Source organism: Rhizopus delemar, genomic scaffold (genome assembly GCF_000149305.1).
Source record: "Rhizopus delemar RA 99-880 supercont3.16 genomic scaffold, whole genome shotgun sequence".
In the NCBI taxonomy this organism is placed as follows: Eukaryota; Fungi; Mucoromycota; class Mucoromycetes; order Mucorales; family Rhizopodaceae; genus Rhizopus; species Rhizopus delemar.
The window spans coordinates 596,290-616,380 of NW_027137842.1; the positions used below are offsets into that span (position 1 = coordinate 596,290).

Consider the following 20,091-nt stretch of genomic DNA (forward strand, 5'->3'; position numbering starts at 1 on the left):
CATTAGAAAATATATCATCCAAGGTAACTTAATAAAAAAAGATTTCACAAAATTAAAAACAGGATGAATCTAGTCAAAACATGATGATACATCACAACATTTACTCAGACCTCAACTATTTATGCTTCGTATATTAGCAGCTTGTCTCCATCATCAATGGAAGCACCATCAATCGACAAAAGAGAATAAACGACCGGTCCTTGAACGATCCGACACCGATTTTTGGGAATTGCCCGAGGGAGTACCGCCTATCCGTGATGATCCACCACCATTGGACGACAATTTAGCAAAGCATATTGTTACCCTCATCTTTCGATTTATGTCTGTCTCAGGATCACTCGAGGATCGTGATCATGGATACGTGTCTAATGGCTTTAAGAGTATCGCTGTGACCAACAATAGACATTCAATATTCGCAGATATTTATGAGACCGCAGGCCGTATTATGGCTTATGTGAGCGCGAGTAACTGGGGCGTGGTGTTTACCAAATTTAAAGCGAGAATGATGCAATTGAAATTAACTACAGAAGAAAATACAGAGATAACAGAATTTGCCACACTAGAAAGCGCATCCTTGAATTCAAAGAGATTAAGCATGATTCTGACAGGTAAAAAAGCAGTAGGATTTCTATCAGACCTATTGACTGCGTGTTTTAGAGCTATGTAGTTCAACCTTACAGCTAAGAAAATCAACACAACAGCTGGTAGCTATTGCTCTAAGAAAAGCCATTTGGAATTGGATAGAAAATTATACTGCAGAATTCATGGCCTTATGCCACAAACAAAAGAGAATGGAAGGCACACCAGAAATACTGTTCGACATTTTCAACTCTCTAGCAGATACTGCAAAAAAGAAGGCTATTTATTGGCCTGCTCAAACCATGTTACTTATCCTTTGTCCTGATATATTGCATTCGATGGGCGTCATTGGAGGAAATGCTCAAAATAAAAAGGTGCGTATTCATATATAGCCCAATTTACTCCCTTTCTTACGCTCGGTTATTAGGCATTATTCTTGAATGCTTTAAAGAAAGCTATTAAAGCAGATCGCATGGCAGAGCTCGCAGCTATTTGTTACGCAGATTTTTGTCGAGCAGCCACGTATGTTTCAAAAGATGGCATGACAACCATTCACCAAATGGTACCAGATATTGAAACCGAATTAGTTGACAAATTATTTGATCCTCACCGAATCATTCATGTGGATCAACGAGTCAATAGCCTGGGTGTTAATGTGGACCACGAAGCTTTGATGGCAGATTGTATTATAGCCTTGTTTCGATTAGATGCCGAAAGAACTGTTGATACGCTACTTCCGTTCTGCTTTGGTTTTACTGCGCCCATGATGTTTAGGACAAGTGTTGTCAAAGCTGCAGTTGCCATTGCCTCTGAAGGAAACAAATTACCGTGGATCGCTTCTGTCTCTACACTTCATCGCCCACTTTGTAGCCGTATTCGCACCTTGTTTTTGGAAAACTTTCAACGCGAAGCTCGAGAAAAATCAGATGCAACGAGTCAAACATCACGAAAGACAGGAACGCGTCCAAGAAGAGACACTAGGGCCGTCACACCAGAAAGATTTGAATTGACCCTGGATATCTTGCATCTCTATCAAACAGATCCACGTTTTGCCATCCTGGGTGATGATTCTGATCGACTTGAGCAAAATGCGCCACTTTTGGTAGCCATCACAAAATACACAAATGATAGCAATTCCTCTGTGAGAGAAGCAGCAGCCGATTGCTTAACTAAACTTCACGATCCTGACTCTATTCTTTTCTGGGGACCATCTGATTTCTTTATGGAATCTTTTTGGAAGATATCATCTCAAGTACAGTATACGCTTGCCAAGCAACTCTTGGGAGAGAAAGATCAGGTGCTAAAGAATCTTTTGGAGCTTTTAAAACAATTGCTTACATTACGTAATGAATTCTTGGAGAAGCATTGTGATTCAGCAACGAAAGGAATTGATACACCAGAACGGTGGAAGGCCTCTGTGGCACTTGAGGTTGCCTTACTCATCTTGTTGTGTTCTTCAGATACAGATATCTGTACGCTGGCAATCGACTGCTTTGGTCTGTTGTGTACAGAAGTTCAATTGACCGAGAGTTTTGATGAATATCGTCCTTCCTCTACCACGATTGTACAAAACATTGCATGTTATACAGAACTCGCTCATCAAGCAGGTGTTGTCACTGGTCGAAAGTCACAGCAGCGTCGTATACGTCAATTGTTGCGCACTGCTAATCGTGGATCACATGGTGTCTCTGCTGCTTGGGAAGAGGCTTGGAAACGTTGGAAATTGATGACACCTCTTATTATTCGTCCTGCGGAGGAAGGTAGAGAAGATACACCAGAGCATATAAAGAGGAATGGGGGTTGGCAAGATAAATTGCGAAACACGTCTGGGAGACATGTGGCTTCCTCAACCAATATACTACCCCAACGATTTGAACAAGTGGATGAATATCGATCCACCGAATGGCAAAACTATGCTGGTTTTCTTGTTGCCTTGGGAGGCGTGTGCTACATGACAACATCAAATGATGAGCTTTCAGGTAGTCAGATCAGTGGCAGCAGTAGTAGTGGATTCCGTTCTATAGCTGAATCCACCCTCTTGGTTGAGAAATTCATGATGGAGATGGTGGACCTCCTGGCTTGTGATCACTTAATGGCCAGAGAATGGGTAAGGGAAATCATTGGGAATGATCTATCACCTACCTTGTATCATATCATGTTTCGTGGTCTAGAAGAGACGATATCACAATGCTTTCCTCAAGAAAATAAAACTGATCCTGTATGTGGACCTCGATATACGCTCTTTGTTGAACAGGCTGTTTCGGTCCTCAAGCTCACCATAGAACGGTTGACAGAGAATGCGGAGGCTTTGTTTATGGTTGACTTTAGTAATATTATCAGCCTTTGTGCCTTTTATGTAAACAAATTACCAAAGGATGCGGGATCAATGAAGATGAAAATCAAATTATGTCAATTGATTGAAGTTATGATTGCAAAGAAAGACCATATCTCGCTCAGACAAGAGTTTAAGCTAAGAAATAAGTTATTGGGAATCATTGCTGAATGGACAAGTGATTATTCATTGACAAAGGTAATTTCAACATTAATTTTTCTTAGCACATTCATCTAACCTATATTCATAGAAAACTTATGGGCCCTCCCAAACTTCCTTCAATGTATCCTCCCAATTGGAAAAACTTCAACAGGATTTGGATGTAGCATGTTTAAAAACCATTGTTGCTCTGCTTCATCAATTGCCTCTTCAACCATCAGACTCTGTTCAAGAATCCAATGCTATGCAATCAAAAAGCAAAATATTTTACAAATATTTTACTTATTTCTTCAAGATATTAAACAGATGTCGTGTATCAGAGGTAATCGTCATTTTCTCTTCTTCTCAAGATGTAGTCTTTATTTAACTTACATAATTTTGTATTAGCTGGATTCTGCTTCTCGATCCAATAGGAGCATTGAATATAGAGCAGTAAGTCATGACCATAAATGCGTAACTCGTGTTCTCATTTCATGAAATTAGAGTTCTGAAATGGCTCCTTTGAAAAACTACACAATCTTGGCACTTTCGAATCTATTAAGTGCCAATGTTGATGCAGGCTTAAAGTTTTCTTTCTCGATGGGCTACCATGAAGATACCAGTACTCGAACTGCCTTTATGGAGGTTTTATCCAACATTTTGACTCAAGGAACAGAATTTGAGACTTTGTCCGAAACAGTCATGACCGACAGATATGAAAGATTGATAGATGTAAGTTGAACACTTTTCTCATTATGTTGTTTAAAAGCATAGATATATAACGGGTCTTTTTAGATGATTGTTTATTCTGATTTAAATATAACTATGTCGCTTTGTGATGTTTGTCCGTCTTCTGAAATTGATGATGTTGCCAGTGTCTTACTCGCATGCTATGCTTCAAGGAACCAAACAATGCGATTACTTAAAGCAGTTATTCAGAAAGAAGTTGAAACGACAGGTTAGACCTACTGATCTATTATTTTTCATGTTCCTATTCATTACCACTAACAATATAACTTGTATAGAAAATGAAGCCGATCTGTTTAGAAGAACAAGTATTGCTACTCGCCTGCTTTCTGCTTATGCTAGAGATAAAGGTAGTGAATACGTTAAAGCTGTTCTTTTGCCCGTATTCCAAAAGATCGCTGAAAGGCCACGAGAGGATAGATGCTTTGAACTCGACCCTTCCAAGTTGGAGCCAGACGAAAATGTTACAAAAAACACAAATAACGTGATTGAAGTCACCGAGATGTTTTTGGAAGCCATCTGCAGTTCAGTAGACCTTGCTCCCCGATCATTCCGAGAAATCGGTCATCATATTGTCACATCAGTGCGTGAAAGGTTCCCTGAAGCTAAACACACAGCCGTTGGTTCATTTATCTTTTTAAGATTCTTTTGTCCAGCTATTGTCTCGCCAGAAATGGATGGTCTAGTGAAGAACGCGGCGTCTATTCCACGCGAGTTGCGTCGTGGCTTCTTGATGGCTACCAAAGTGATTCAAAATCTTGCCAATAATGTTTTGTTTGGATCAAAGGAAACCTACATGATTAGCTTGAATGATTTCCTATCTTGTAATATTTATCGAGTAGCCAGCTTCTTGCGTGAAATTTCCAAGTTACCTGTTCAGGAAGAGGAACTTCCCGAAGCCAGAAGATATTTGATGAATGAAAAAAACTATGCTTTGCTGCATCACGTCTTAGCCGAAAACATGGAAAATGTTGTAAAAGATATATCAACAAAGAAGTTAAACTATGTCAATCACCCAAATTCTCTCAATAATTGGAAACGTGAATTGGATCGATTTGCTAATATCCTCGCACAACTTGGACGACCACCCGAAATAACAAAGAAGGAGTCGATTTCTTCCAAAAATAATATCTATGCTTCCTCTAATCAATTCTATACTGATTTTATGCGACGCAACAGTCATCGAAATGTAGACTCAATTATATCAAGTAATATTATTTATGAAGGAGGTTTATCCAAAGCTGGGCGACGTGTGGTTTATCTGATTTTGCGTAATATTAAGGTCGATAATATCGATCTCGAGTTACTCATTTATTATTTTGTTCGAGTAAGTCTAAGCTCTGGTTTAATCAATCCAAAATTTAACCCGCTTTTTGCTTTTAGACATTTGAAAATGTTTCAATTCGACCTTTTGAAATTCTAATTGATTACACAATGTTTGGCAAAAATAACGAAATACCAGCACAATGGCTTAGTCAGCTTATGCAGATACTTTCAGCTGATATAGCGGATAACATTGCTGTTGTCTATCTGTATAACCCCAACACTCATTTAAGATCTTATTTAAAAAAGGCTCCTTTGGTCTTTTTATCAGGAAAGCTTTCTAAAAGAATTGTCTTTGCAGCTACACTTGCCGAAATTCAAGAGCATATTCACTTTCATGAAATAAAACTTCCTGACACAACAAGTAAGTTAAAAGCCCTTTCCTTTAACCATATCTTATGCTCTAAACTTATTCACCTTTCTCGAATATTAGTTGGCCTGGAAACGGAGCCTAATGCTGTATTCTTTCCAGTATACAAACTACTACAGTTTAGAACGCAGATGCCTCTTAGCATTAAGGTGAGCGCTGAATATGTTCAAATCATGACGGTTCGCAAGCAGGATTTTGTATATGGACTTCAGGCTATTGTCAACGATGTTTATCATATTTCAGAAATTGACCAAATAACCTTAATTCAACATGATCCACAAGGTACTGAACCAATGAATGAATTTAGCTTTAAAACGGCTCGGGATAATGTTATAAACACATTCATTTCACCCAAGAGAGAAGCTATTATCAATGTAAGTAGAACCAGTGACAAAAAGCAAACGGAAACTGATGCTCTATTCCTTTATTAGCTCATTCGTCAAAGCAAACGTCGCTATGAATCGTCTCGTTCAGCTGCCATCACAGAACGTGCAATTCGTCCAAATGATGTTCCAGGTCGACTTTTGAACATGGCACTTCTCAATCTTGGTAGTGATGATCCTAATTTACGTCTTTCTTCATACAAACTACTATGTGCATTAAGTAGAGCATTCAATTTTGACGTTGGCAAGCAACTACTGGATGCAAAGGGTAAGCGATTAGAATGGCTCCTCTATCTTTAAAGTTAAAAAGTTCATCTTATTCTTTAATTAGATCTTTGCCTTCCATCTAATTGTACGGATTTTATTGTTGGTATTAGTGAAAAGATTGCTGAAAAAGAGCCCTCTTTGACACTTGAATTCTTGAACGAATGTATTATGGGTTATTCCAAATCTGAAGAAGGTGCACAATATCTTATTCTCTTATATATGGTGCCATGGTTGTCAAACTTGTCACTTTATTGTGGAAACTCAGCTATAGATACAACAAAAACCAAAGAAGTTTTAAAGCAATTAATTGATCTTACTATGAATGAAGAGGTAACAGAAGGAGCCGATGCATTGCTTGAATGCTGTTTATCTAATGTCTTTTCAATGATACAGATGACCAAGCTTATCCAGGCCAAGGTTTGGAATGCTATTGCGGATGTCGATGATATTCTAGGTTTAGTGATTGATACATTCATTCAGGTGTCTAATGAGCATGGGATTGGTTCTCGTCGAGCAGAAGTGTTAGCAGACACAGTAGTGACTTTATCCAGCGTTACTATTCGTGCCAAGCTAGTTTCTTCTATACGAAAAGCATTATATCGTACTTCATTCAAGCCAACAAGATCTCTAACAGAGCATGAAGCCTGGCCAGAGATCACTATCCTTCTTCGATTTGTCCTAATGCTTTCGTTCAACAATCAAGGCCCAATCAAACGTATGATTCCCGAGCTGTTTCACGTTTTATCTCTTGTCTTGGGTATTGGGCCTACCATTATAAGAGCTTCTGTGCATGGCATTATTGTGAATACGATTCAATCCTTGTGTACACGCATGCCGTTATCTGCAGAGAATATTCAAAGGCTTCAGATCATCCTAACAGAACTATCAGAATCAAAAAGCCGACTATTATTTGGTCTCAATAGAACCAATGCAAATGCGTTTTCAATCACGCCCGATACGCTTAATGATACTTTGGAGTCAATCTCTTTGTCCTCATTAGAAATTGTTGTTTCTAGATTAACGGAGGTTATGAACACTGCTGCCCCAAGTATAGGTAAGAGGCTGATTGCTGCCACTTGAATTATTTTTAAACTTTTCCCTATTAATCTAGATATGGCAAACTGTTGGAGAGCCAGATGGATGAGTTTGGTGGCCAGTACGGCATTTCAATTCAATCCAGCAATACAGCCAAGAGCGTTTGTTGTCCTAGGCCACTTGGGCAAAGAAGAGATCGATGACGATCTGCTGTATCAGATATTGGTAGCTCTCCGCGGCGCACTTGCCATTTTTAATGATTCGGATCCTAATCTTGTGATGAGCATCATGATGTGTTTGAAAAACGTTGTAGGAAGCCTTCCAAGTGACTCTGTTTATTTACTTCAACTATTCTGGGTATCTGTTGCCCTTGTTGAACTTAACGCACCTACAATTTTCTCCATGGCACTTGAATTATTAGAAGCTGTCTTTCGATCGCTAGATTCCAATGGCTACTTTTCTGATGGACAAAGTGTATCCGAAGTGTTACTGGCTGCTCGAACACCTATAGCAGACGTGGCAAACCATTTGGATCGATTATGCGGTGTCAATTTTAATACCCATTTCTCATTTGCCATTGCAGGCATTGTGATGAAGGGACTCCGGCACGGCGATATCAAAACTCTAATCTATACCAGTCTTTGCACCTTTTTAGACATTGAACGCAAGCAACACTTTAAAAGCTATACAAAAGATAGCGACATTATTGAATCAGAGACACTAGGTTATGTGACCGCACTACTGCCTATTGCTGCAAAGAACAATTCTGTTGATGACTTATTAAAGCTTGCCGGAATCTTGGATTACGAAGTAGGTGAAGATGAAAAAACACATGAAGGCATCTTTGATAAGCTTGACGTACCTGATAATATTACCTCTCTACTTGTTATCTCACTACTTGCTACCATGTTAAACACCGCTGATAGTGAATCTGAGAGGTTGTTTATCTATGGTCTTTTATCGGAAGCAGCGATTTCTATGCCTGAAGTATTTTCATTGATGTAAGAATTAATTTTTTTGTTGTTGAAAAATAGCCTATATTAATTTATGCCTTTTCCGTGTAGATATGAATCCCTTTTACCAAAAATGAACCAGATTGTGATAAACAGTGAAACACAGCCTTTAATTGAATCCATCAAAGACATTTTGATCACTGTATGTTCTGATTCAGCCTTTTCAGAGGGTAAAAGTGAAGCATCACAAATGGTTATACTAGAACAACTTGGATTTTCCGCTTTATGCGATCCTACGTTTGGAGCTTCAACAACAGACTATATGAAGAATGCCAAATTGGCAAGTGAAATAATGGAAAGGATTATTTCCTGATAGATAAACATAATACACATGCACATACATTTACTTACTTGTAGTCAATTATTGTTTAATGATTAAATATAATATTGCATATGAAAATATAATAAAAAATAAACTTATTGCAAACTATTCTGCAAATAACTTGTAACAATAATAAACCAATATATCTTTACAATGTATAATACATCAAAACTTAAAACGGTAATGAGAAAGTGTGTATTGTTTTAATATTAAGAGACATGTGCAGAATTAAAAGCAAATACTGAAATTGCACAACATGGACTTTGATATCTCAATGTTTTACATTTGTGGAGAATATTAGAACAAGATTTTCTAGTAATGCAAGAGACACATTGATAATTTTTATGAATATTTTGATTTTATTTCAAAAATATGCGAAAAGGGAATAGAAGAAGAAAAATTCTACTTATGCATCATGTGTTGAATGAACTTATTGAGAACAGACAGAGAACTTGCTAGAGTTTTGCAAGTTTTTACAGACGTTCTTCTTGGTCTTGGAAGACTTGCTGATGTTGACACCAGAGACACTGAAGCCGGTACAGGGTGTCTTGGTAGAACAGTCAATGCTGACGATGGGGTTACCCTTGGAGGAGACAGAACCAGTGATACCGCTGATGGAAACATCCTTGATGTTCAAGGAGCTAGCATCGTTACCATTACAGTAGCTTTGTTGGTTCTTGTCACAGTAGTGGGTGGTGATGATGATAGGGTTGTCAACATTGTTGAGCTTGATGTTGCTGTACTTGACATCAGAGACAGAACCCTTTCCACCAGGCCAGGTCTTGATACGGACACCGTTTTGACAGTTGGTACAGCTACTGTTGAGGATACGAACAGTCTTGACAGTCTCAGACTTGCCACCCTTACCAAGGGAGCCAACACTGAAACCGTGGCCACCGTTACAGTTGATGTTGTTCAAGGTGATATTGGTAACACCACCGTTGATAGCAAGACAGTCATCACCAACAGTGAGGTGGGAGTTTTGGAAGATGATACCTTCAGAAGAGGAGACATCCAAGGCATCAGTGTTCTTGGCAAGCTTGCTGCTGGTGGAAGCAGTCTTGAGGGTAATGTTGTCAAGGACAAGGTTTTTGGAATTGGTAACACCCATGTGAGCTCTGGGAGAGTTGACAATGTTGAGGTGACTGACCTTGGAGTTAGTAAGGGCGAAACGGATAACAGTAGGAGCAGTGTGGTCAGCAGCATCGTACCTATAGTTATTGAGTTAGCAACTATTGTATGCGATGAAGAATAGAAGAAAAAAAAAAAAAAAAAAAAAAAAAAACTTACCAAGCTTGACCGTTACCGTTGATGGTTCCACCACCATACATGTTGACATTGTCACCCTTGAGTTGAATGTAGTGGTTTTGACCTTGGAACTTGCTAGCACGGGCAGGCAAGTTGATACCACCAGCAAAGTTGATGTTGACGTTCTTGAGACCGGTAATTTCGATCATGCTCTTAAGGTTGTAGGTAACGCCTTTAGTGAAGGTAACAGTACCACCATTCTTACACTTGTTAAAGGCAGAAATGATGTTGTTGGCATCATCACCACCACTTCTGGATACAACACAGTTAGCACCAGCAGCGACATCATTGATACCGAGAGAAAGCAACAAGAGAGCAGCGACAGAGGAAGTTAAAGAAAGGAATTGGACCATTGTTACAACGATTGACTTTGTAAGAGAATGAGGATAATGATTTGAATTTCTGGATGGAAAAGAGTCTGCTTTTATATATCCTAAATTCTTGTATCTCAGCTTACAGAATATGATGCATACAAATTTATAACCGGGTTTTTCAAAAAAAAATTTACAATTAATAACATTGATTTATTGAAGTATGTGTGTTGTAGCCTCAGTCAGACTCAATGGTGCTACACAACAATCATTTTTAGAAAAACTCATTGCGTAAATGTCAGATTAATGTTACATCAATTTTGATGCCATAGTCAGCTCGTCGCGGTGTTCAAATTCACCTTATATAGACAAAAAATATTTATAAGTATTAGTGCATGATCGTCGTAAAAGTTGTGAAACTTAATTAACTTGTACACATAATGAAGACCTGATAATGGGAACAATTTTTTAAACCAGGTTTTGTTTAATTCTGTAGCTTGGAAATAATATTGTGTATTCTGTATTCTTTTTCACAGAAAATTTCTATAATGTTCATTTTAACTTCAATCTGATAAATGAAAGCACAATATAAAAATACAAAAGATTCATAATGCACACAGTAATCTCACAGCATTTAATTTTATTGAATACTGTCAGTCAATTTCAGCTATTATTTGCCACATTCTTATTCCATTTTACACTAATTTGTTTTTTGAAAAAAAACGTGACTATAGTCAGATACTGAAAACGAGATAGTGTGCTCCTTTTTTCTGTGTCTATATAATTTTTAGAACAACTTATTTAAAAGCTATTTATCACATATCCCTCGTTATATGAGCATACCTTGTCAAATACAATTCTATAATTATTTTGCAGTTGCGCTTAATAAAACCATCTGATTTGACTAATTTATATGATGTATTCTGGATTATTAATATTTAACACATTGCATACTATGTCTCTAATGACTGAAGTGCACTGTCAAATAAGTGCTGTAAGTGGGCTCATTTAATTATAAGACATTAAAATTGTCTTGCCGCTAACGACGCACAAGCGGTGTTTGCGTATTGTAGCATTTAAATAAGGGTCAGATGCTATTTTTTTCAAAAAAAAAAAAAAAAAAAAAAAAAAAAAAAAACTAAAACTAAAACTATTCGTACAAAAAGGCCACTTCTTTGTACTTCTTTATAACTTTAAATAACTGTAATGTCTTGGAATTTATGTTGCATTCCGTCAGTAATTGCCTGCTAGTTAATATTTGTCACTGAAATTATTATGCGCTATATAACAGCTGAGGTTACGCAGCTTCTAATTTTCTTCAACGTGCTATGTGTTACTTTTGAGGATCTCATCTTAACGAGTAAGTAAGAATTGCGCAACAAAAACGATGGAGAAGCCTCAGAATGAACCGTTGACTAACCGTAGTTTTTCTGCACTAAAGGATTCTGAGCATAAAAACATGAGTAATCTATATTTTCATCGAACAATATCATACTTGCCAACGAGATCTTGATCATATATTTTTCAAAAAAAAAGAAAACCCTGTTTTGTGGCTCAATCTGACACAAGAACGAGGCTAATGATAAAAGCAAATTTTGTAATCATCGCCCATTCAAAAAAAGGAATATCTAGTGTAACAAAGAGCAAAATGGCTTAAGATACAACACAACTCATACTCTGAAAGTCATAATTCCTTTGATTATATCTCAATGGATAAGCTTCTTTTTTGGACAACTAAATGAAATTTGAGCTCATTGACAACGTTTAGAATCTTTTAGTTCATGAGTACTGATCAAGATGGTTCAAAATTAAACTGCTTTTAACTGACTATATTTTTCAATAAGTATCATTTCGACTTGATATATTGATTATGTGCGAGCAAAAATTCATAATTTTATGGAAAATAATATAGATTCTAGTTTTCAATTTTTTTGTTTCACTTTTTTTTAAAAAAAAAGCCATGCACCTCATCTCGTTTAAGTAACACATTTATATCTATTTGACATCATCACATTGAAGCTTAATAAGCTCTCAATGTTCTGCATTCCTTTATTTTGCTTAAAATCCCAAAAAAGGAACCTTTATAGATTAGCTATTTGCCAGTAGTCAATTAAGAGAGGGTCTGTATGGGGCAATTAGTGTTAGAAAAATTACCAACCAGAATTTTGCCGTCTTGCCAACATGTCCAGGTTTTGAAGGTGTACGTCAAGTACAGCAGTAGGCAATTTCTTGGAAAATGCAGCTCATGCCCAAGACAAAGTTAAAACAGAGGAAGAATGGGAAGATGCTGCCAACTCAACTTGGTTTGGGTTGCCAGTAAAAACCGACGAACTCATTTGTCTTCATTTAGTATCTTTCAAAGGAAGAATCATGCTTTAAATTACTAGAAAGGAGCTTATGTTCCTTCCAAACGCTTGTTAAGACTCATCCTGAAAGGAATTTGTTCAAATATATGCAATTTTTTAAATTAAACAGCATGCTCTCTCAGTAATACCTAGCTTTGAGTTGATATCGTGTCCAAAATACCTGATATTGACAGCATTACTTTTATTAATTACAGCTGCTTGAGCTGATAACATTGAAGCATATTTGCACTAAAAGAACGCGCTAAAGACTTACACCTTTATGGTGCCAAAATTTGTAAACCGTAAGATCACTGTGCTCTTGTTAAAAGTAATAAAGAAAGACAGATCACAATATAATTAGGAATTACTAAGGTAAGATGTATGTTCTCCATGGCTGCTAAATTGCATAGCGCCAGAAGGAAGCGAGCAACCTATAGCTCGTTTTGTGATAAGATCCATCATGCGAATGAGCGTAAAAGTAATAAAAGCAGAAGCAGCCATGGTATGGTTAAGTAATTTTTTAAAAGGGAAGAGGCTGTCAACATTATTGACGATTGTCATAACATTGATCTTTTTCATAATGTTATAGAATCTTCCAAATGAGTAATAAATTACTTCCTTTTTCTTCTTGCAGTAGCTGAAGCCAATGCTTACCCTGTATATTAGTTATATACCGATAATAAAACAAGCACAAGCGATGGAATATACTAGCGATAACTGGTCCAGAACCTTTTAGAAGTTGCTAAAGCTAGAAGCGGCAAAAATATAAACATAAAACAGCCTCATGTATACAGCCATAGCTCTTCTATAGCAATTGAACAAATCTATGGTGTATCATTGGCTTGTCTTTTCATAGGAAATAACGCTCTCGATCGACTTTGTGTTATCCTCCTTTGACAGGCGAAGTCTGAGAATATGCGTTTATCGAGGAAGCTTATGTTTATTAGTGGTATACCAAGCATTGCTTCATAAATGCAAATGATTAAGTACACGCTGTCAACATCAGGTTTATTACTTGTATTTTCTGAGATTATGATGGAAATTGTAATATTTTATGGTGACAAACTTCTCAAATATAAACACTCTAATTTCGGAATCAAAATATTTTATTTCAAATACCAACTCAAGGAAAGATTATGAGCCACTTAAAAATGTAATGACTTTAAGAAATCCTTCAAGTCAATATTGTTATCTTTTGACTCTTTACTACTATGATAGTATTAATAAAACATTACTTTACTGTTCAAAAACTTTGCTAATATTACTCAAAACTGAAACACGGAGATGAATAGCGCTCATTGATAAAAACAAGAAACCAAATGGATCGCTTTACGAACAAAAAGTACCGCTTGATGTAGCACTTTAAGCCTTTTTTGAATCTTTTCCGGTTATTGCCAAGAGTTAAGAAAAATTAATTTTGTATAAATATATTTGTGAGACAGAGGCTGTTCTATTTTGCGTTTCGCTTTTACGTCACAAGACGTGTTTTCACTTGTGAATACAGAGCTTATTGAACTTATTATAGGAATTGTTAGTCATACAGATATTAATCTGTTGGCTCTCGAGAAGTCTAAATACTCCCCCTTTCGCTTTTCAGCAGCCATTATACGTATTTTTTGAAAAAATTCTTGTAGTTCTCTTTTCTCTTTTTGACAACAAATCAAGCAATAAAGCGAATAGATTTAATAGTAGCGAAATGAACTACACTCGCCATGAGCAAGTTTCTTATGAAAAGTGGTTCATCTTCAGTTTGACCGTAAAATTTCATTTTTGTATTGAGAACAAAGTATAGTTGATAAATATGCTAATTGGTGTATTTTTGAAACTTACTGTGTATTAAAAAGACACTGCTGGTAGCTATCTTTCAGTAAAAATATCTGTTGTTCATAAAGTCTTTTTGAATCAATATACTAGTATGTCATTGAAATATGAAGAGAGCATGAGAAAAGCACACAAGATCAAGTATTATAGTTGTTAATGTACAATGAAGGGTGTAAAGCATATGCTATAACCAGAGCTGTTTTGAATGCAATGATTATATTGTCAGTTTTGATTCTTTTAAAATAAGTTCCATGAAAGAACTCTCTTCATTTTTAGTTGCTGCTATGAACAAAAGAAAGTTTGGGCCTATATTTTGTAAACGATGCGACTCTTCACACTAATAACTATATTGAATCACATCATGATCAGTTGGGTTTTATTAATTTGATTGCACTAAAAGTACTCGTGTTGATATAATGAACTATATTCTTTCACAAGTTGTAATTATTGACTATGGCAAGGTGTTGTACGTGTTCAACTTGATGCAAAAATAAAAGAAGCTTTATGAAGAAAAGAAACAGCAGATAATATTGATGTCGATAAATCCATGTATATAGTTACTGCAAATATAGATTATGTCAATTGTTTGACTTTTTATGTCAACATGATTCAAGTTATCTTTTGAAATAGTCCTTTAGATTTGAATCCATTTCTCAATCACACTTGTCAACTAGCTTTCTAGTTATTCATGCCTCTGATCAGGTTGGATTACACAAGCATATCTTTTATTTCAAGGACAAAAGATCCCTTGCAACATTACAAAAGCTAGTTTTTTTTAAACAGTCTCAATAAAGAAGCAACTGCTTTAGCCGATGATAATCTAGAATCACAAGATTCCTATAGCATCATCCTCTTTAGATGATCAAACAAGCTTTCTTTTATTTGAAAAGTACAAGAACGATCCTGAGATGTTGAATGACAGAAAAGTTAAATAGAATACATATACAATAAAGCCATCCCATCCAACTCGGTCACTAATAGACAAAACCAATAACGCATTCCTCAAAGATCCACAATTTAATTTCTCTGTGGCTGCTCAAAGCTAGAGGTATTCAAAGACGCTCACCTTTTTTGACTCAAGCTTCTATATCACAACAAACATCAACAGGAGTCCACCTATTTGTACAATAACCGACATAACTCCAACAACCTCCATCGAAAACAACCAACATCAATCAGAATCAGAGTCAACAACATCGTATCATTTCCATGTATGACATGCTACTAGATGGACGCTCAACTAAATTTTACCAGTGCTGGATGAAAGTAACTTCACATCCATGTTCATTATCTCTTGTTTAAGGCGTATACAAGATCTAATTCAATACCACACCAGCACATGAAAACTAAAGATGAAAAAAATGTCTCCAATCGACCAGACAACATTCAATGAAGCAGCCAACAATTTTCTAGTTGCGGGAATTATAAAGCCAATGCTAAAAAGCTCCAAAGCTTTCTCTATCAAACTCCTTCACAATTCAGGAGCCGAACAAGAGATTCTTCATTTTAGACTGTCAAAAACTAAATCAACATGCTTAATGCTAAAATATCAAGGTGTAATGCGTACCAGCGTTACGAGAATTGATGGAAGAAGCGAGCGTACATGCAAGCTCGATTGAAAAGACACATACACGATGATACACATTCACTCGCACTCAAGAAGGTATCTGACGTTCAAAAACAAGGAAAAGGCTTATCAGCATCGCATCTAGCCCTTGACCTCAATTTCGCACCAAAAATATTTTCAAAGATAATCAAATACTCTATCAAACCATTAAGAAGAAAGGGTATACGACTAGTATATTACTCGGAAGATACCTGTTTACTAGCGAAGACAAAGACAGAATTAAGATAAGCAGCTCAAAAGTTAATGTCGTACTTAAATTTTCTGAGCTTCATTATTAATGAAGAAAAGAATATCCTCACACCATCTCAAACGCAGAAATTTTTAGGGTTCAAGATCAAGTTTCTAACACTCAAAACCAACAAGTTACTATAAAGAACAAAACAAGTATCGTTGCTGTCTGTGAGGCCATACAGATGGATATCCAGTCTATTGGAGAGGGTAACTTCAATGATTTCTTGGAATTTTTTCATCAACGTTTGTTTTACATCAACCAAAATTATTTGTGGGAAAATGTTATTAAAAATTCCATCGAGACTCGATTGGTTGATAAATATGAATTTGATTGCATGAATACCGATAGTACCACTATAAATTTATATTATATAATGGCGCTTAGTTTACTTATCCTAAGTAGCTCTATACTTTCAAACTTTGCGTTTAACAAAAAAAAAAAAAAAAAAAAGCAGTTCACAGTAAGTTGAATTTCCTTGTTTTAAACAGAAATAATATACTAGTGTTATACATTAATCAGGGAACAATCATAGATCAGAATTCGATGAAGAATATACAAGTTACTAGAAAGACAGAGAAAGTAAATTTTCAAACCCTGCGCATGAATAAACGTGCGTTAGAAGCTAAATAAATTGGAATCTTTAAACTGCCATATATTGCAACCGTCACAATTTTTTAACAGCTTAATAAAAGAAAAAAAAGACTTAATGGAAGGTTTCTTTGTTGCTCTTCTTTTTTTAGTAGTTACTTCATTTGATTCTGATGTTTCACCAGAAGGTAAGTCTTCTGATACTGACACACTGGTTGCCTCTTTACCATTTTGTTTCGCCGTACTCAGATATGAAGTGACGCATCTCCTTCGGCAACAAATAAGCTTTCAATTCCACTTTGGACATATGGAAAACAGCAGTAGCATTTCTCTTATCAACATGAGTCTGACATTTGATCTAATTGGCATGATGGATAGCAGCATTGGAATACCAAGCGTCAAATTCCATTTTGTTTGCAAACTAGGACATTGGCTACAGGTTCGTTAGCATATCCAGAAGCGCTTCTATGAATAAAAAGGTATTGAGAACTGTTGATAGATGAAGAGGAGGATATTTTATATATTGGTGTCAATAAAAGTATATAATTGAAAAAAGATAGCGGACTGAAATCAAGGGCATCTTTAAAGAAACTCATTGGTTAGACTGCTTACACAATCTTCAATAAAAACTGTCAGAATTTTAATCAAATACGGGTTAACTTTTTGAAAAACTGTATTATTACTAAAAAAAATCCTTTTGTCTAGTCTTTTTACTAGTCTTACTTGACTAATAATATTTTAAGTGCCAACAAAGTTGAATTTGCAAAAACACATATTTGAATCCTGTAAATACTGCTTTGCTAAAGCAGAACTACTTCCCGATTTTCAAAGGCACATAAAGATCTATTGAGTCTTTCTATGCCTTTATGAAGCTTTATTCTAAATAGAATATTGTTTGAGGTATTTCTGTTCATGTAGAGCATACATCTGAAACTTCTTTTCAAAATAAAGAATATATGTAGGTAATTGCAACTATATTATTCAGATTCTCAGAAGATAACTTGCCCAGAAAGTTATTATGTTAAATAAAACGATAGAAAGTAGCAAACAAAAAGATTTCATTTCTCCACTGACCATATTGTATAACTTTATAAAAAAGCAGATAAAACATACGCTATATTTTATCATTAAATTAGTTAGTAGAGCTTGCTAAGGTTAAAGAAGCCGAAAATTTAAAAGATGAATATTCCCAAACAAATGATAATAAGGCTTACAGCCAGCTCCTCCTGAAACAGTAAGGTTGAAAAGGTATGGGGTGGAAAAGCAGCAAAAGATTTATAATCTCGTGGATTTCTTCTCAGAACCAACTCTGTAAAAAACGAAAATGGCTTCAATGAATATATGAGCCATATAACAAAGCTAAATAGTTTGGAGAGTAGAAAAAGGAAGAATTATATAAGGCAAATGTTGGCTTCTTTAAGAGTGGGACTCTAATCCGCTGATTAATCTTAAGAAGAACAAGAAAAATATCCTAATATATTATAAAAATACTGTTATCAAAAAAAATTAATTAGAGGATAAAATTTATGTATTTTCATAAGACATTCTTCTTCTGGTATGTTTTATATATAGATTCTTCTAAGCTCATATAAAGAGCTTTATACCTATTCCTCGTCTTTTCTATTCTTTATAAATATATAAATAAAACATTTGATTTCGATTGTACTTTTTGATTTTATAGTATTAACTTTATTTTTTTTTTCAAAAGGATGTATGAAAGAAAGTAGGAGGGGAGGAGAGGAGGGGGGGGGGAATAAAGAAAGCGCAAATGCGGGGGGAGAATTCCTACTGATGTATAAATGTGTTGAATGAACTTATTGAGAACAGACAGAGAACTTGCTAGAGTTTTGCAAGTTGGTACAGACGTTCTTCTTGGTCTTGGAAGACTTGCTGATGTTGACACCAGAGACACTGAAGCCGGTACAGGGTGTCTTGGTAGAACAGTCAATGCTGACGATGGGGTTACCAGCAGATGAGACGGAACCAGTGATACCGCTGATGGAAACGTCGCTGATGGACAAGGAGCTAGCATCGTTACCATTACAGTAGCTTTGTTGGTTCTTGTCACAGTAGTGGGTGGTGATGATGATAGGGTTGTCAACATTGTTGAGCTTGATGTTGCTGTACTTGACATCAGAGACAGAACCCTTTCCACCAGGCCAGGTCTTGATACGGACACCGTTTTGACAGTTGGTACAGCTACTGTTGAGGATACGAACAGTCTTGACAGTCTCAGACTTGCCACCCTTACCAAGGGAGCCAACACTGAAACCGTGGCCACCGTTACAGTTGATGTTGTTCAAGGTGATATTGGTAACACCACCGTTGATAGCAAGACAGTCATCACCAACAGTGAGGTGGGAGTTTTGGAAGATGATACCTTGGGAGGAGGAGACGTCCAAAGCATCGGTGTTCTTGGCAAGATTGCTACTGGTAGAGGCAGTCTTGAGGGTAATGTTGTCAAGAATCAAGTTTTGAGAGTTAGTAACACCCATGTGAGCTCTGGGAGCGTTGACAATGTTGATACCAGAGACTTTGGAGTTAGTAAGACCGAAACGGAGAACAGTAGGGGCAGTATGGTCAGCAGCATCGTACCTATAGTTATTGAGTTAGCAACTATTGTATGCGATGAAGAATAGAAAAAAAAAAAAAAAAAAAAAAAAAAAAACTTACCAAGCTTGGCCGTTACCGTTGATGGTTCCACCACCGTAAATTTGAACATTGTCACCCTTGAAAGCAATGTAGTGATCCAAGTTCTTGAAGGAAGAGCTACGAGCAGGCAAGTTGATAGTACCGGCAAGGTTAACATTGACATTCTTGAGGCCTTGGATAGTAACAACACTCTTCAAGTTGTAGGTAACGCCCTTGGTGAAAGTGACAGTACCACCATTCTTACAGTTGTTGAAGGCAGAGGCAATGTTGGCAGCAGCATCACCACTGCTTGAGGCTACAACACAGTTGGCAGCAGCAGCGACATCATTGACACCGAGAGAAAGCAACAAGAGAGCAGCGACAGAGGAAGTTAAAGAAAGGAATTGGACCATTGTTACAACGATTGACTTTGTAAGAGAATGAGGATAATGATTTGAATTTCTGGATGGAAAAGGGTTTGCTTTTATATAAATCAAGAAAAGCTTGTATCTCAGCCTGGTGCATAAACAGGTTGTTTCAGGGACAGTTGCAATTAATAAGGGTATCTGGCTTTTTTCCGAGTCTCATTTTAGTTAATAATATCATGTTTTGTTAAACTTCATAGTAGTTTTCGGAAAAGTGCAATATTTATGCTGTATTAAATTCGATGACCTCTGTGTTTTTGTAACATCAAAAAACGCTGATTGGTTTAACATCTT

At 36.4% G+C, this 20,091-nt stretch overlaps 4 protein-coding genes across 4 annotated transcripts; 1 reads left to right on the forward strand and 3 right to left on the reverse strand.

The window, feature by feature from the left end:
- Nucleotides 1–121: 121 nt before the first annotated feature.
- On the forward strand, nt 122–8,500 carry RO3G_15507 (uncharacterized protein; the record flags this gene model as incomplete). Its single annotated transcript, XM_067670091.1, has 14 exons — nt 122–608; nt 658–953; nt 1,007–3,109; nt 3,162–3,392; nt 3,458–3,502; nt 3,554–3,781; nt 3,845–4,007; nt 4,075–5,123; nt 5,180–5,483; nt 5,553–5,863; nt 5,921–6,140; nt 6,204–7,193; nt 7,251–8,175; nt 8,239–8,500. 14 exons carry the CDS (start codon nt 122–124, stop codon nt 8,498–8,500), a joined length of 7,614 nt encoding a protein of 2,537 aa, XP_067526192.1.
- Nucleotides 8,501–8,939: 439 nt separating this feature from the next.
- RO3G_15508 (uncharacterized protein) lies at nt 8,940–10,170 on the reverse strand (the record flags this gene model as incomplete). The annotated part of the gene is made up of 2 exons (XM_067670092.1): nt 8,940–9,720; nt 9,800–10,170. The coding sequence occupies 2 exons, from the start codon at nt 10,168–10,170 to the stop codon at nt 8,940–8,942; spliced, it is 1,152 nt and encodes a 383-aa protein (XP_067526193.1).
- Nucleotides 10,171–12,830: 2,660 nt separating this feature from the next.
- Nucleotides 12,831–12,974, reverse strand: RO3G_15509 (uncharacterized protein; the record flags this gene model as incomplete). Its single annotated transcript, XM_067670093.1, has 1 exon — nt 12,831–12,974. One exon carries the CDS (start codon nt 12,972–12,974, stop codon nt 12,831–12,833), a length of 144 nt encoding a protein of 47 aa, XP_067526194.1.
- A 5,581-nt stretch (nt 12,975–18,555) lies between these two features.
- Nucleotides 18,556–19,785, reverse strand: RO3G_15510 (uncharacterized protein; the record flags this gene model as incomplete). The annotated part of the gene is made up of 2 exons (XM_067670094.1): nt 18,556–19,336; nt 19,415–19,785. 2 exons carry the CDS (start codon nt 19,783–19,785, stop codon nt 18,556–18,558), a joined length of 1,152 nt encoding a protein of 383 aa, XP_067526195.1.
- Nucleotides 19,786–20,091: the final 306 nt, after the last annotated feature.